Source organism: Branchiostoma lanceolatum, chromosome 2, assembly GCF_035083965.1.
Source record: "Branchiostoma lanceolatum isolate klBraLanc5 chromosome 2, klBraLanc5.hap2, whole genome shotgun sequence".
Taxonomy (NCBI): domain Eukaryota; kingdom Metazoa; phylum Chordata; class Leptocardii; order Amphioxiformes; family Branchiostomatidae; genus Branchiostoma; species Branchiostoma lanceolatum.
This window is the reverse complement of record NC_089723.1, coordinates 19499196-19517489: the sequence shown is the minus strand read 5'-3', so window position 1 is coordinate 19517489 and position 18294 is coordinate 19499196. Positions and strand designations below refer to the sequence as shown.

The 18294-nt window shown below is 40.4% G+C and overlaps 2 protein-coding genes across 8 annotated transcripts in view; both read right to left on the bottom strand.

Moving 5' to 3' along the window:
* Positions 1-185: 185 nt before the first annotated feature.
* On the bottom strand, positions 186-13685 carry LOC136427781 (recombining binding protein suppressor of hairless-like). 2 transcript variants are annotated; one of them, XM_066416943.1, is made up of 13 exons: positions 13403-13685; positions 12263-12449; positions 7205-7228; positions 5614-5709; positions 5060-5225; positions 4357-4531; positions 3684-3821; positions 2941-3053; positions 2321-2461; positions 1760-1915; positions 1470-1573; positions 1042-1169; positions 186-653 (listed from the first exon to the last, which is right to left on the bottom strand). In XM_066416943.1, the coding sequence occupies exons 1-13, from the start codon at positions 13467-13469 to the stop codon at positions 508-510; spliced, it is 1641 nt and encodes a 546-aa protein (XP_066273040.1). In that variant the 5' UTR covers positions 13470-13685; the 3' UTR covers positions 186-507. The 2 variants fall into 2 exon arrangements, with proteins under 2 accessions (XP_066273040.1, XP_066273039.1); XM_066416942.1 differs by lacking the exons at positions 12263-12449; positions 13403-13685 and adding an exon at positions 8379-9770.
* A 1091-nt stretch (positions 13686-14776) lies between these two features.
* The window catches only part of LOC136427780 (protein unc-13 homolog B-like), a 35013-nt gene continuing 31495 nt past the window's right edge, over positions 14777-18294 (bottom strand). For all 6 annotated transcript variants that reach the window (XM_066416934.1, XM_066416936.1, XM_066416938.1 and 3 more), the window contains one exon: positions 14777-18264. In XM_066416934.1, coding sequence (XP_066273031.1) covers positions 17979-18264 — 286 coding nt within the window. In that variant the 3' untranslated portion in view covers positions 14777-17978. The remainder of the gene's footprint in view (positions 18265-18294) is intronic.

The window sequence follows — 18294 nt, the reverse complement described above, 5'->3', positions numbered from 1 at the left end:
CTGGATATACATGACTATATAATTATATATAACATAATTGTATGTATTATACATATTATAGCTAGGGATAGGAATATGTTCACACAAAACATAAATATAATCATTATTATACTAGAATTCGAATGTTTACAAATTATGTGTGCAGGTGAAATAAGACATTCATTTAATTACTGTCATGGTCATCGTCAAGTGACAAGAAGACAAGAAAAGATTTTATTCATTCGAAAACAAACTATAAGTGCATCAGTATATTCCTGTTGAAACGGCAAGGGAGTTACTAGGAAATTATCTAGGAACTCTTTTTCTTGATATTTTCACACAGTATAGTGTCATATCAAACTATGCTTCTGAAATTCAACATTAGTCCACAGATGTACATATCCAACTTGAAAGTGTGTTAAACTTTGTTTATTATTTATTCACGTAATACATGAAAGTCAAAAGCTCTATCATAAGACAATAAGTCGTCATTTCATGATGTCTCACAACAATCTTCCTGAAACAGCATCACAGCTGCTCCAGGTCTGGATAGTGATTGGTTGGAAATGTGGTGGGTGTGTCTTCAGGGATGGGTCTGATTGGATTAGACATGATGGCTTCTTCCATTGTAGGGGGGTGGGGTCCCAGCTCTGGGGTGTAGGTGAACGTTAAACCTGTGAATAACAGATAAGACAATCAGTAACTGTTATTCAAATCAGCATTTCTTCTAATTAACCTTTAGCACACTGAAGTAGCCTTATTGCTACCAATGCTCTATTAGTATTAGTTACAGAGTTAGGCAGCACAGAAGGTTGAGCACATTTCATATTGCATTGTAAAAGTATGAGCTCAGAAACTTTTTACTAGGATTTTATCCATTGTCCTTATCTCTAAAGGTGAAATAGACATCAAACATGCATCTCTAACCAAGGAGGTTCACCTCTTCGATCTGACCTATTAGAGCATAGCTGAGCCAATGTTAATCTTTATCCAGACATGTTCTATAACATGGAAAAACAATGACCTCAGAGAAACCCCAGAAACTGCCCCTATCAAACTTACCTGTTGCAAAGATGACCCCGTCGTGCCTGACCAGAGTCAGGGGCACCTGTGTGGGCTGTCGGAACCAGCGCCAGCCTCCACGGAAGGCGGAGATGTCAGGAACCACACACAGCATGCTCTCCGCACACCTGCAGTGTGAAGGATGACTTCAGTTTTTGCTGACTGGAACTTAGAATCATGCTTCTACAGTATTGAACTTTTTATATGGATACAGTCAGCATGTAACCCAAGCTTGTTTTAGTTCAGGCTCTGATGAAAGCTGGCCATGGTATTTTCCAGCTTCACACTGTTTTTCCTTAAAGGTATATAATGAGGATAAAAAGGTACAATGAAAGGATAGAAAGCAGAATTTTTTAAAGGCTGTTTGGATTTTTGATTGTACAGTGTGTCTATGGTAGTCATCTTTTGGAGTTTCTTTTGACACTCACCTAAACATGGTCTCTGCCTCCACATCTCCAAACCACACCTTCAGGTTGTAGGTGAAGTTTTCTCCGTTCAGTTCCAGCATGGCAACATCCCCTCCTCCATTCAACTTGGTGTAAACGAGGGAAAAGTAAATATTGAAAAAACAACTGTTACTAAACAGCTGCAGCAAAAATCAAAGGAAGACTGAAAAATGGCTGTTTTTTGTTTGACTTCTCAATCTAAGGTTGAATGCAGAGACTTGATCATCTTAAAGATTTCATCCCATTATGACAGAAAACTTCAGGTTCCTCACCTGTAAACTATCCACTATTGGCACCGGCGTGACCGGCCCCTTGACTGGTCCCATCCCTTCATAGAAGCTGTACTCTGCCTGGTCAGTACTGATGATCGTCCAGGCCGCACCATCATTCAGGATCTCCTTGGTGGAGTCCTTAGGACATTCCGTGGCCTGAAATGCAACAATGTACATTGCTTTAGTTGAAATTATTTTCGTTTTATAGCCTTAAGTTCAGAAGACACATGATTTACCCATCCTCTTCCTCCCTCCCCCCCCCCTCACCTGACTTGATGAGCACTAAGGACTGCATATTTGGCCATGGCAGAGCTGGGAGGATTTCCCAGTACATCAAACAGTAAACCTGATCAAACTTTATATTACTTACCCTTCTTGGTGGGTGATGACAATTTCACTAGTTTATCTAGTACTGTATACATCTACATTTTTAGCTTTTGGTGTTCATATGAATCGGGAGTCACCGAGGCACAGATTGATCCTGGTTAGCAAATCAGCAGATCAAATCAGGATCAATCCCATGCCTGGGTGAATCAAAATTCATGAATCCTGCTTAGTCACCTGAAACTGTATGATCCTCTCCTGAGACACACACAGGTACATCCTGTCAGAGTCCTTCAGGTGGAAGCAGCACTTGTGCAGCTGGGACACTGGGTCATCAGCTGTCAGCTGGGACATCTGTTTGTCTACCTTACGGATCACCTGGAAAAATGTAAACTCTTTTACATGGATCTGATCACTGCAAAGCTAATTTTCCACTGGTCCTGACCAGGACATTGTAAAATACTATCAACGGTACATACTAGTTCATCTGTTTCTCAACAATTCAAAATCACCAGATGGAAATTGAATAGTTACTCATCATCATCATTAGTCGATGTGCTTTCGCGACGACGGAGTTATACCGCCCTTTACGGGTGACATACCCTTTTGTTTATATCAGCTAGGAGGCCACACCAGCTTGACTTGTTGAAACTTTAAGAACTTTAAATGCACAAAAAGAACTTGATAATGTTTAATCAAATAAAATCAATACAACTTGGTTTGTTTCAAATTTAATGATCAGAAAACTTTCGCATACATTTTTGGTAAATATATTAAAGTTGAAAATTATGTTTAAATCTGAATTTTTTGTAACAATTGTTGCTTGTTTGACAATGGCACAAGAGACAGTGACATACCAGCCTTGGTAGCGCCATGCCTGTGACACAGCACACCAACTTGACACAGGAGCCATAGTGGATGTAGCCATCTCGTACTTTAAAGTGCTCACTCTCCGACTGGGGCTCCTCCACTGAACACAACATGAAAGAAACAATCATCTGAATCAAGTCACAGAACCCATAAAGAGATCAGAAATCTGTTACGTAACTCAGTCGTAAGTATCAAATTTAATGTAAATGACTTGGATCAAATTTCCTTCTTGTGCTTACAATGGCAGGATCTGTATCTTGTACAATATGTATGTAGGTGAAAGCTTATTGTAACCCACAGATGTTGATGGGTAAAATTAGATTCACAATTCCTATGTTTTTGTTGCATTTCATAACATGTTGATCTAAGGACAAATACTGTAACCACTCTACTTATTAATAAAGAAGCATGCATGCCCTAGCATGTTTTTTAAAATGGTTGGGGTAAGTCCACATAAGGCCACACAAATTTTGATTTCTTTCTTCTCAGATTTAAAAACATTGTGTTGAATTTGAAGATCAGCATGAACACTGTGAGTGTCTAGGAGGAAAGTATGTACCCCAGTTTGTACATTAAGTTTCAGGAAGTAAATGTGCTGACGTGCAAGTTTTCCTCCCAGCCCCCTATTTTCTACTTGTCCTCTTGTTTTTACGAGACTTTTTTTTTCAAGAAAATGGATTTAATACTGTGGCCTACAAATTACCCTTAACATGTGAGTTGTGTAACCTACGTAGGTGTATGGTGAAGGCTCCCCACTCCTGCGAGCTGGCGTGGAAGTTACCGGACTCCACGTGGAGGTAGCGTGTGCTGACGGTTTGTGAGCGTAGCCGGTTGAACAGGGCCACTCTAGAGCCTGATGGGATACACACTGGGGGCAGGGAAGAAAAAAACAGTTGTCGATAAGTGCTTTTCAAGTACTTTTACAGTTGATGTAGCAAACATAATTTTCACAGACCTAAGATAATGTCTAATGTCCCACGGATGGGATGTTAAATAGAGGGCTTGTGTTTCAGAGCCACGCCTGGAGCACGTAAAAGAACCCATTCACACTTATCCCCTATGTGAGTGAATCAAATAAATCTGTCCGGATATGCAGTTTGTACCCCTTAATTACAAACCTGATATGTTACTCCATGAGGTGGTTTTACCGGGTATACAATACCAAAAAAAAAAATTAAAAAAAAAATAACAAGTTCTATACACACAGATTTTAAACCTTTTTTTGCAAAACAGTCACGTTACCTTGAGAAAAGGGCTTACGAGCAGAATTCTGATAAATCAGAGTCAAAGGTGTATGGATGTCTAATAGACTATGAAGATCAAAATTGAATGCCAAAAAGCATATCAAGCAATATGGCATATACTAGAAAGCTCAAACCAGAAAGTATACTTAAAATTCTCACATTCAGCATTCTTCAGAGACTGTTTCTTCTTGGAGGGTTTAGAGATGACCTTGATCTTCTTGCTGCAGAACATCCCCACATCATCGCCTGTTCCATAGAACAGCTTCACTTTCAGCTCAAAGGCCTTCCGTTTGTCCGTGTCCGAGATGAAGAGAGTTTTTGCTACTGCCCAGTTCTAAAGGTTGAGAAAATATGAACATCTCTTGACATCTAGTTGACATCTCTTTTACAAAAAACAAGCTATGGCATCGTGTCACCCGTTATTTTGTCTCAAAAGAGGCCATTATTTCAACAGGACGCAGGTCTATAACTGTTACCATGACAATGGGAGCAACGTATTCTTAAGAAACACAGTCATTTCCAATGCATCTAAGCTCATTTTCTTTAAATTTATCCTCTGACTCATGAAGACTGAGGCAGCTTGAAGAATTTTGTAGTATGATGTGGTCAAAATTTCTTCACCATCTCACCTTGTATGTAGCCCTATGTTCCGACTTTGTTCTGACAGCCTTATGTTTTGACAGCCCTCATAATGTTCCGACAAGCGTATGTGCCTATGTTCCAACACACCCCTATGTTCCAAAACCCCTATCCCTAACTCTAACCCTAACCCTAGGGCTGTCAGAACATTGGGCTTTTGGAACATAGGGATGTTGGAACATAGGGCTCTCACCTCTACCTAAACCAAATGAGCAGGACCCACCTTGCCCTCGAGGTTCATCTGCTGCATCTCCTGTTCAGCGCTGCCGATGCCGATGAAGGCGTAGGGCTGGGCCTCGTTCTCCGCCTCCCCGGCCATGACCACCGGCTGCAGGCGGTGCTTCCATCCGTCTCCCATCAGGTACAGCAGGGGAGGGGGGCAGAAAAACCTGCAGGCAGGGAACGTTGGAGTTGAGGATCAACAATCATGAATAAAAGATCCAAATGAAATTGTAAGTCTGCACTTAAAACTTCTGAGCAAGAAAGTCCATGGAATAATACATAACATTATCACATCTTATATGGAAATGGTTTAAATTCAAACGTATGTTACTGAAATGCTTAATATCTTATAATCCAATGGTCACAAGAGAACAGGTGTATACACTAAGGTCAGGTTCAATGTATCAGAGATCTTTAACCTCCTTTATTGAAGAAAGTCCCCTAGCTGAGTTTTCAACTGTGAGTTGCAATACACATGAACAGTTACCTCAGCCATCTTACCCCAAAAATTACCCCTCCCAGGTGTTTCCCCAATCTAGAACTGTGCAAGGGTACCTTTTCTCATTGCCATATGACTTCTGTGCGACCTTGGCTGTCATGATGACCACAGTTGTGTCAGGCCTGTCCCTCAGGTACTGTCGCATGGCCTCCCTGCACGGACACACGTAGCATCAATCATACTTCAGAAATAATTTCATCAGGTTGGTAGAACGTCTAGGATATTTGAGATTTCTTTTTCACCACCAGTAGAATTTCACCTGCTTATAATTTATTTCGATTTCTAGCAGAAGCTCTGAGGAAGGTGTCTGAGAGACATTAAAACGTACTAAGTACATGTTTAGGTGAGATTTTACTGGTTGTGAAAAAGAAATCTCCAATATCCTATCAATCACACTGTTTTACACTGATGTTTTACACTTACTGCCCAATAACATAACTAGGTTAAACCCTGCTGACCTTTCTCCCTAACTTCATTTAAGAAAATACATCTCATACATTCAGCCAATGCAAGCGGGAAATGGGGGAACTTTTATGTTCAGAAACAGATAGTAAAATTGCACCGCACTGAATACTGTAATTTCAAAGAAAAATGATCAAATACACTTTTCCAGTGAAGTACTGCTAACGTAACATGACCTAATTACGTGCGTGAGCAGTTAACGTCCAGATTGGGTCATGTGCACATGTCGCAGTGTATTATGCCAAAGCCTGTTCTCATGAGAAACAAAGAACCTCATAAGTATGATCCTCAGCCATCTCTCTCTTTTATACAAAACATTTAAAAGGGTTTAAGTCCAGCGACATAACAGAATAAACTCCTGAACCAGTAACAACAAGTTGCACGGAAGCGTCATGCATGACGCATTTCATATGTAATTCGACATTGCGTATTCCATCAGGTTTTTCCAACTTACACGATACCTAGTATCTTTTAAACGTAGCTGACGTTAAACCTTTCTTTGATATGCAGACTATCCATGGTGATTCGAGGTTTGAAACTCTTGCCAGTTTTAGGAAGGTTTGACACAACCTAGCGACCCCCGCTCAGAACTGATGATACATTTTTGTACGGCATAACATCATGGCCATGCATTTATCACGTGAACGCCATGTGCTGCTGATTTCGGGGAAATTCACAATACAAAAATTGTTTTGTTCCATCGCGTCGGGCAAGCGGAAGGACAAACATAGTGACTTTACTTTCATTTGTCTGTAGACTACTTTCGACAGTTACTGTGCATTTTTTTCCGGTCTATGTTCTTCAAGCATAGCGCTAGAAGGGAAAATACGGAGGTGGACAATAAAGGGTAAGCCTAGCACAATTCTACACCATATACCCCAGTATAAATACATGCTCGCACGGCGTTAAACAGGCGGAGAAAAACTTACAGACCATGCATTTTCTTGTTAGAAGAGCTGATATTTCTACCCATGTGTTAAACATTTGCCTCTGTCCACGCGGTTTTAGAATAAATAACGTTTTTAATAAATCGGACGTTAACTGGTCATGTTACGTTATTAGTAAGCTGCAGGTATCTGAAAGAATCTTTTTTCAACAACCCTACCTAACGTTAATATCAATACATTTTACACTCAATTTCATGAACAAATCAATCCAACCCAAAAATGGTAGACGGGTACTCACTTTGTCAATCTCCTGTCATTTTGCCTGTGAAAGAAAATCAGATTGTTTTAGCTCAACTCAAGTTCTACTTGTTTCTTTTAGGCAGCCTTGATGCAAAATCTGTGTCATAATAAATGCATCTGTGCCATCTTGAATCAAGGCGATTCCAATCAATAACCAATCAACAACAACACAACAAAATAAGTTTGAAATGCGACTGTTGCTACATATATTATTACAAGGACCACCAGTTACCCAATTACCTGACATAAAACCCAGGTAGCAGGGAGAAGGTTAATGTACATGTACATTGTACATGTACATTAACCTTCTCCCTGCTGGCTAACCCAATAACCAAATGCAAATCTGGTGCCGAATGGCTACCTTAGCAGTCTAAAGGTTAACAAAATCTGGTGAGCTCTTACTGTGTCAGAATGTACAGTTGTGAGCAGACATGACACAAGAACATTATACCTTACAGAACCTCAATATACGATCAACTTCAGAACAAAACATTTGTCTAAAACGTTGGTTGTTTATATCTGGGTAAATCAAGTTACCCGTGCAGGTGTGCACAGGAATTGGATAATGTAACGGCATCCTGGATAGTGGTAAATTGTAGGCAAAGCTCTTAAATTTGGCAAGCATATCATCATGAAAAATATCAGCATGAGGATACTTATTTATAAAAATAGATGACTTGTTTCATATCAAAGTTTATTCAAACACACCATTCACCATCTACGGTAACAGTATTTGCTGTGACTGTGTATACACACAATGTAGATTCTTGTGTCTATAAAGTAGTCACAAGCAAGTCATCAGACCATCGCCCTTCTCTGTAAAAACTTACCAGTAAGTACTTGCCAATGGACATTTGAGAATCTTTCAAACCTTTGTTGAATATGTTCCATTTAAGAACCAACACATTTCTAATCATAATTCCTCCACTGTATCACTATCAGTAACTGCTGTTCTGAGGCAAGTGCATACCTGACTGACAACTTAAATCCTGCCCTGAAATCAAATTTCTCTACTCTACTCTTGAAACATCATCTAACTTTTGCACTTTCGCTCAAGAATTTTCTACCATATCTTCCCATATGGGGTTTCTAATTAAAGCATCCCTATCAAGGCCCATATCTTAACGTGTCAAAAAAGCAGGGAGAATTCCCATACACCATAGAGTACTTACGGGCCAGTACGCTGGGCGGGAGTGTTGTGAGGCTGGGCCGGTAACGGGGGTATAGACAGGGGGGCATGCAGGTTATAGTTCTGGGATGAAACAGACTGCATGGTGGCTGGAGACAAGGGTGCAGGAGGCATGTACTCAGGCATGGGGAAGGTCTGAAGCTGAGTCAAGGTGTCCATCAGGTACGGAGGCAGGTAGTCTGGAGGAGGCATCCTCATCCCAGGCACGGGCTGGTGGGGAGGGATCCCCCTGATGACCAGGTCCTGTAGGACGTCGTCCGACGGTGGCACCTGTCCGTCCTGTGTGTTGACAAGCTGAGGCATGTAGGGAGCTGGCGGGGAGTAGGACGGCGGCGCCTCGTGCTGATGGTCCGAGTACATGCTCTGTCCGATCCGCCACGACATCGCCAGGTCCTCAAAGCTGGGTAAGGCACACATGTCGCCGGCCAGTATGTTGCTGGTGTCCTCCCCACTAATTGCCTGGCTGTTTTGAAACATGCTTCCATAGCAGGCTACTCAACATGACTGCTTGAAAATTGGTAACAAGATAAATTGTGTCTAAAATGTGTGGGCAGGTAAGTACGTGGGCTAATCCTTCGCAAAAGTGCAGCAAAGAACAGCAATACAACAAGCACTTTGCGCCACTTGTTATTTCTTACCGACAAACTAACTTCTTTTGGATCCCTTAAAACTAAAAGAAAAATAGAACCTCAATGGAAGGGATATCTAATTTTTGGTCTAAGTAGCTTTAATGAAGTTAGCCTTCAATTTAGACATGTTATAACTTTAGTATAGGTCCGACAATAGATTGGGAGAGGTGCCGTTTGAAAACAAAGGATAAGGTTACAATAAGCAGCCATCTTAGTTGTAACAGATGAGGATGAGATGGCCCTAATCAAATCTACCAGATCTTTTGTTGTTAACTAACCAGATTATATGTGGTCGACAACAGTCTAAACTGTGTTACACCTGAGTCCGTGGGAAAACAGGGGCCCTTTTTTCCCAGGCACAATCATGATACATTTGATTGTCTGCCAATTTTCGCTAATGGTTCGTGTTAACAAGCAACCAGCCTTGGACTTCCAACAGGTGAATGCAGAGGAAATCCAGGGAGTCACAATATTTGCGAGCGGTTTGGTGGTTTCCATAGCTGGTTGTTGTTACTGCGGAAGGGTGGAGATTGCATCAGGGAGGAGGAGGATTAGTCCCAACAACACAGAATCGTGTGGCGGCAGATTAAACAAACCTGACAATACGGCCTCTCAATCTGCCTATAATGCACACTAGGCCTTAAAAGCAGTAAAGGAAACCAATAACAGTTTCAAGGTTTTGGAGATCAAGGTTCCAAACATTCTGTTTTGTAGAACACTTAGCATTGAGTGATCCACAGAAGCCAGGTACATGTAACCCAACACAGGGACTAAGTGGACACATCAGAGTAAATAGTGAGGCCACAACAAGCTATTTCTGTGGATCACATGATTTGGGCACCCCAAAACAGGTGCAAGAGAGGAAAAACTGCAAATGCCACCAAAAATAAGAAGCCTGTAGTTTTAGACCAAGTTACTACTCTGTTGATATTATAATGATCAATGAACAACAAAAAATTAGGTCAACAACTACTGTATACAAAGAATTTTACATTCTAATATCTCAGTCAAAATCTTCATGAAACAAAAACAGTACTTTTGTTTACAGTAACACTACCAAATGGTATTCATCTCATTCAAACTGTTTGCAAGCAAACAGAGGTTTTGTAACAGTTGTTATTTTGTACATGGTACCAAAAGTCTACAAAGTGAGCTGCTGAGAGCACAGAAAGGCTGAAATGTAAGGATTTGTTGCTGTGCTTTTTGCTCCATGAATATTGTGCACCCCTATGCTCTGACACACCCTAACCCTTAAACCATAACATATGCAGAACATATGGCTGTCTCAAGCCCAACATAGCATGCATATTGCCATCATGGATCACCTGCTTGCAACTGTTTCCACCTAACATTTTAAATCTGATTTATCATACAACCTTTGTATAATATACAGACTGTATATTGAAAATGTGTTGCTTACTCTTTGAAAACTTTTGACAACTTGTGTGAATCATTAAACAAATCTAAAGGTCGTTTACATATATTTATATCATCTTAAAGCTATGAAATTGTCCATTTAAGAAAACTGTCCTAATTTCTTAAGATTCTATCTGACTGCTCCCTTTAAAAGTTTTCAGAACAACTAACCATTAAGTCCTTATAGGGTGTGCTTTGAACTCAATTGATGGATGGATTGAGGGATAAAATTCAATTTCTGTCGCAAACCAGTTAGAGGTTTGTATAGCTATATATAAGCAATGTAAGCCAAGTAATCTTCAAAACCCCACCTTTTTTTATGTAAGTCGATATTCTTGCAAAATTTTGTATATATTATCCTTCCTTCCTTCCTTCCAGCCTCAGTACAAGTCCAAATCAAAACCTTTTTCACAATAACTTCTAACAGAAGAGAAGTATTGATAACTATCCTTCTTTTGCACTTCACTTTGTTTCATTACTTAGCCCTGTATCGTTAACATTACCTCAAACTAATATCTTCAAGTATCTCTGAAAGATCTACAGAGATTTGATTGGAGGTATGCTCTGATAGACCATGGTACCATCACGTGACAATCACGTGGACCGTTTTCTGGAATGGTGTAGACCAAACATGGTTCGGCACCAGCACTATGGATCCAGGGACCGGGAATTCAATTATGTCTCCACAGTCAACCAATTACTTGTTGGAGACAAATCCCCTTGTGTCAAGTTACCCATTGACCCAGTATTATGAATTACGAAGTTACCAAATTACATACCAAAGGAAACACAAAAATGCAAAGGTATGTGCTCCTTGCAACATGGCATCCTTTTCAACACATCACCAAAGTACATGTCAGAGTTTTACATTTAAATGTTTTATGTTTAGTACTCACCAAACATGTGTTCCAGCACCATTTTAAACCAGGGCCCCTTTATGCCCGGCGCCCTGAATTTCAAGGATGGTCAAACTGATTTTCAACCATGGCAGTTCAGCTTCTACCACGAACTTTGCAACAACACATGTACAAGAGCTAGCAGAACTATAGCGGAGATGACACAGTGTCTAAACGTAGTTATTGTCCACATGCGGTATACTTGCCGTCATAGTCTTTACCTGATGCCGTCTGCCATAAGCTACCATGGTTGACGTTACCGAAAACAGTCGCTAGATGGCAGCATTGTGCAGTCTACAACCTTCCACAGGTTATTAACATCCTGGCCTCTCAGCGTGTTACATTATCACCATCGAGTGGTTAACTGGCTTTATGTTTTTTCCCATCCCAATGAAAATGCATCGCGCCAGACCTTTATCCATGGCCGCTTACAGCTGTTCAATGCCTCCGCTTCATCTCCAAGGTGCTGAATTTCCTTCACTTGATGTATCGTTACCGCAGAAAGGCCTGAGTTACAAGTCACGAAATGTCTATATATCGGCTATCTATTCCACAAGACTACTAGAAGCTAGAAGTACCAAATGTTTTAGTCACCACGATGCACGGATACAGACTTGGGGGTATTACTGTAACTCAGTGACAGTTACTCCCTAGCGATATGAGATGGAAGAGAAGCTGGATCTGCGGTAAAATGCCCGTACTTGCCCGTAAAATGGTGTCATCTAGCGACTGCTTTTGGAATGTCATACATCTCTTCGATTGTTGAGATCATTGAACTGTAAGCAGCAGTTAGCACCGTTTGGTCCTTTTTTAAGATTAGACATTTTCTTGACCACAGTTGTTATAAAATAAAACGCCTTTACACAACTCAACAACGCATTCTTACGTTCTTTTTTTATTGAAGAAAACTTAAGATTTGTACTGACCTTACCGACAGATCCATGACCGGGTAAGGAGGAGTGGGCTTGTTCATCAGGGCATGGCCGATGGACAGGAGGGGAGGGGGGCCGACAGGCACACGGCTCAGCGGCTGGTGGATGGACGACGCCATGGCTGCTGCGGCCGTCGCCATGGCAACATGCTCTTGTGCTCCTTTTTCTAACAGCAGAAGATCTGCGGCATGTGACGTTAAGATGAGAGACGTTTGGTGACCTTAGAAATGTTAAAGATGTTTTGGATGTTGAACTATCTGTCGGTAAGTGAGTGAAGCACTCGGCTATACTGTGCACTGAAGACCCTCAGCTTTGGCTTGGGGAAGAAGAAAATCTAAAGGATACGGCAACAATATCGATTTCAAAAAAGAAAGAAGGACATCTGAAAACTGTCTTGCCAAAGAGGAGAGCTTCAGAAGAGCAAGGAGAAGAAACATATAGTATGTCGACTGTCATAAGTCCTTGAAGATTCTTAATTTGGTCAAGATACACGTAACTGAAACTAGAAGTTTATGAAATTGCAAAATGATGATCACTAATAATGATCACTAATAAAAGAATGCACCACCATGGATACACAAATAATGTCTGTGTGCGAAGACTTCATAAACTTAAAAGGTAAAAGAGAGTGAATGGTTTCAAGACCATAATTTGGCAATATCTTCCTATTTTCACCTCCTTGTGCTGCAAACTCCTATGGGCTTTGTGCGTTCTCCGAACCCTTCGCAAATGGCTCACGCAAGCGCATTTAAAGGTTCATAAATACAATGAAAAGACTGAGAAATATGCTATGCAAACCTGACTTTGTGTCGGCCTGAACCCACTAAAGTCCCGACGTTACACAATTCCCCTCGGATTTCTGGAGGGAACCATCCAGACTGTGCCAACAATTCCTGTAGGACTTACCATATGTTAGTCCACTCTACCCCGCCCGGCCACAAGTTAACAAACTGTGAGAAAGTGCCCTCCTTGTGGGAAATCCGCCACAAAAATTCACACTACAATTAACAACAATTGATTTGATTTCCTACTACTCTAAGCCGCGCAAGCGGCGACGTTTTCCTACAAGTATTTGTTCATAACCGTGTGATAAAGATATGTGATTCGGTCATAACTAGGAAGCAATAGAATTACCTTGCTCCGTGAAATTAAGGTTATAGTCGTCGGGGAGTATGATATCTGGACCGCCAGGCTCTGACATACTGTTGGAAGACTTTGGGAAAGCCTAATATCTGTGGAATCTAATTTTCTCACTACTCCGTGACTCAACGAGTTTTCCCATGAAAATTCTAAATGAGCGAAGTAATCAAAATATCGGCTCTAATGGTACCTGCAATATGTAACGTTTTGTTTACTTATGACATTGTGTTTGCTATGTCCGCTGTTGGAACACCTGGCGGGAAGGTGCGGTTTCTCACCGCTATATTGTGCAAACACTGCTTGGAAGAAGCCAATTTACGATTTCGAAGGGTGTAACTTCTAGGGTCCGTACATACATTGTGAGTCGTCTATTAAAACTTCCAAGCTATTCCGGTCCGTTCTTATACGATTCACTTTCATTTTCAGGAAGTCTTCCCCGAAATTAGTGTGGGGTGTGGCCAGTGTAATGTGCGCAGTCATTTTAACAGCAATCGGCCTTTCTACGAAAAACTCCTCAAAACGTAGGAATGTATAGTCTATAGAAAAAGCTTGTCCATATTGGAGAGCGCGTGACTACAAGCTATGAAAAAAACACTAAAGAAAAGACCATGCCAACGTAACGTTAACTTAAACTACAGGCAGATATGAAACGTCAATAACGCGTTTTTAACGTCCCGCGATTGGCCTTATACGGTAGTACAATACAGAAAATCCGCTATTTGAATGCTGAACGTTACAATCCCTTTTGACCACTCAAATCAATAATTTTTGTGTTAGTTTTCTTTGTTCTTCCACATACTTTACATATTTCCCAAAAAAATCGACGATCACAGTGACTCATTTTGCTTGTACAGAAGTGTTTTTTTTACCTTCGCCGAGGTTATGTTTTTATTAGCGTTCGTGTGTGTTTCTGTCTGTCCGTCTGTGAACACGATAACTCGAGAATGCCTGGATGGATTGTCTTGTACTTGTTTTCAGCGTGTCTGTTGGCGTGTGTTCGAATACAGTGAACAGGGTGGCAGGAAATGACCACAAAGGTCAGACTTGAAGGAGTGGCAGGAAGTTGGACTAGTAAGAGGTGGTAGAACGTCGTTAATCAGACATGTCCTGGTCATGGGGTCAGTTGAAGAATTTACAAAGTTTTGTTTTTGGTCTGGCTGTTTTTCTGTACTTTCCATATGCTATTCACATTCACTTATTTTCGTAAGAGTGATAGAAAGTGAAAATGTACGCATGTAACATGTTAATCAAAACTCTCTACCGTGTGACATCTTCGAACTCTTGTTTTGACTGTTATAGTCTCTGAATCAGATGATTTGTCCACATCTATGTGGGTAATGTATGCAATAAAGGACAGGATTTGGAATATCGGATGTTTAAAATCTGTTTTATTTTGAATCATTTCAATATTCAGACTGTGGTAATAATACAAGGATTGTAGATACCCTCTTCTGTAATTTTACTTAAAATGATACTCACAATATAGTAATAAAAGAAGAAACATATATCAATATGGTCCACCATCACATGTAGGTTCCCCTCAAAGGATCATAAAATTGCACAGAATTCTTATCTCTTTCAGATATGACGATTATTTGAATATTAAATGAACTAGCTATTTACATAATCATAATCCTTTGCTGGAAATCTTGGATCAATGAAGTATTAAAGCAAAAATTTCATTGTTCATAGAATTCAAAAACATACATATACACATGGTTCACACACTATCCACAAGACACTGACATGTATACTATCTCATCACTGTCTAAATACACAACACACATACACAAAGTAGCTAGGGCCATATAGAATACTACTATACCATCTACAACATGATATAACTCCATTCAGCCTCAGTTGACATACAGATAATCTTTTTTTCTACATAGGGTATTTCTGTGGCATACAAAACCAGGGACATTGGTTGCAAGACAACAAGCCATGCTAAAATGAGTGCTAAAATCTACACCATGCATTTTACTGGAGTCTGTAGTGGCATCACATTTTGTCTTAGCAAGTCATTGTTTCTTGATGGTATAAACATTCATACAGTTACTAGTACTAGTAATAAAAGTTTCTTGAATTACAATTCTATACAGCCTTTGTGTCCATATCAGAAGAAGCCAGTTCCTATAACCATGATGGTTAGGAAGTGTTGACATGCCATAGTAACAGCCACACTGCATAGAAAATCTAATTATACTGTATTTGTTTCAAAGAATTGTCCTTCGTGTCCGTTTGATTTCTCCTTCGTTGACAACCCTGACATTCCATGGTATATTTCCCAGTGGTAACAATATTCTAGTTTGGCAGTGGTCAGGCTAACAACTATGAAGACCAGCTTTCACAGTTCTCTCCCCTCCTCGTACCAGTGCCTTTCTATCACAAGAACAGGAAACACGATATAGGCGATCTCTCGCTTTCCATGTTCTTAAGTTACAGGCATCTAGTATATGTAGGTCTATACACTACGGTAGCTCTACCTTGCATCTCTTCACTAATATGTTTTCTGTTGTCATCTTATGCCAAATGTATTAACCAAGGCTAAACATGGGTTCTAGTTACCATATAAAGAGGAGAATCTTAAATACTGCAATGGGAGAACACTTCAAAGTGAAAAAAAGAGAAACTTTTTGACTTCCTGCAGCAATTTACAAAATCTAGACTCCCTACATTCTGCGATATGTACACTGCTCTACTTCATCTTTTGAATGATACAGACGGAAAACAAATATGGACACACTTCAATCACTTGAAAGGAAGGGCAGTTCATCCTGTAAACAATGACTGGCTGTTACAATTTCACAATAAAAATGAACGGGTTATGTCTGTCCAGACTTGGGTGATATCATTTCATTTCTAACAAACTCAGGACAGGCTATGTTGATAAACTAGCTATGTGTAGGACGGAATAGCTAAAATATTGAGAAGACTAGACTTCACTATTTCAGTCAATAGCAAAATCATCAATTCACAAGGCATGAACATCCAAATTCTTCTCTACCAACAAGCCCTTTTTTCCACAAATACTTCTGTGTCCATACCCTTGTCTACACATGTACAGGTGCAGGACCAACATGTGCTGGCCCTGCCTACGTAGCAACAATTAAAGCATGGCAATGAGAAAGTTGCACTTGTGATGATTTCGGTAAAACAATCCCTCGATTTTTACATGATGATAACTATTGATTACTAGTTTGTAAGAACAATCAGTCCACTGTGTCTAGTACAAAAGTAATCTCACATGGTCTTGGACCTCAAAAACTACCAACAAAGACATAACAAAGCAAATAACCATCTACGAATTTCTTTCCACATATACATCATCTGAATATCCCATTCAAATGGTAGATAATCATGAAACAATCATTAAAAAATTAACACTGCCACTTCCACTCAGCTGCATAGATTGTTGAGGAAGAAATTCAGTAAGAAACAGTACTGTTGAACACAATATGTATTCACATACCATGCTGCTTTGGTCAGCTCAAAGTTCCCGGTAGTGTCGACGACGACTTTGTACATGTACAGGATTTAGAGCGCTGCCCACTGCCTGACACTAGTTACCACCAATAGGTCAGAAGTCAGGTCGACCTGCATTGCAGAAGCCTAAGATGCCACCAAGATGGCTCCGCGTGTACCAGTATATCAATCAAACATTCTGGAATGTTCAATGGATATACAGAGTCACACCAGTGCCTAGCAGCCCCATGTAATATAATGTAATTGAGCTCTATACCTGGACTTCAGGTCTCCATTACATGAACAGGCATGGATCTTCTAATACTGCAATGTCAGGTCCACCATCCCTCTCTTACATGTGTATGAGCAAATGTAATAATGAAGGAGGGTTATGAGTATCATAAATATAATGTATAAAATCTGACTGCATGCACAAAGCATTGTTCTGGTAAGGGTAGACCAAATGTACAGTAAGCTACTTTATCAGGAGAAATAACAATGATTGGAACCTGGAATGAATACCTGATTTAAATAAAAAGGTCAGGGTTAATAAATTAGTAGTATTCCAATCTGATCCTGATTTATAATATCATACATTGCACATTGAAATTTACTTGGTAATAGTATAATTGTATCTTATAATTACAGTTACAAGCATAACCCAATCAACAAGGCTGAGTTAGCTTGTCATATTGGAAGTTGAACTTGTAAGGTGTTTCTGTCAGGTTAAAACAAAAAACACCTGGACTTAAGCCCATTTTTGGTCTTGCTTAAGTCAAGCTCAGAATATTGGAGCAACTTGGAATTCTATTGTTTGCCCTTTGTCAAAGAAACCAATAAGATAGGGTAGATAGGGATTTCTGCAATGGATGTTTGAGGTATGGAAGCTGGGTTGGACTTATGTCTGGGCTTTAGCTTTAGTGACGTTTGGTACAGAGACATTAGGTATGCTGACGTTTGGCATACCAATGCTCTGTACGCTCACATTTGGCATGTTAACATCAGGGACGTTGACACTTGGCATATTGATGGCTGACATATTGACGTTGGACATGTCCACTTTAGGCATGTTGACGTTGGACATGTCCACTTTGGGCACATAAGCTCAACCCAGCTCCATATCTGATCTGGTCTCGGATTTGAGCTTGACAAACTCCTTTGCCACCTCGTCGTTGGACCTCTGCGATAGGATGCGTAATATTGTCCAGCCTGTTTCGTCGAGGTGCACGTTCCTTCCCAGGGCGCACCAGCACGCACAGCTGCCGGCTTCAACAATATCGCGCAACTGCATGACAGCGACGCCAATCAGACGATCCTCACGGGCAAAGCAGTAGTCCTTCACACATATGTGGAGTTCAAAGGCATCGGGCTCATCCTCATTACCAAGGATGCTACAGGTGGGAAAAACAGAACCAACTTCA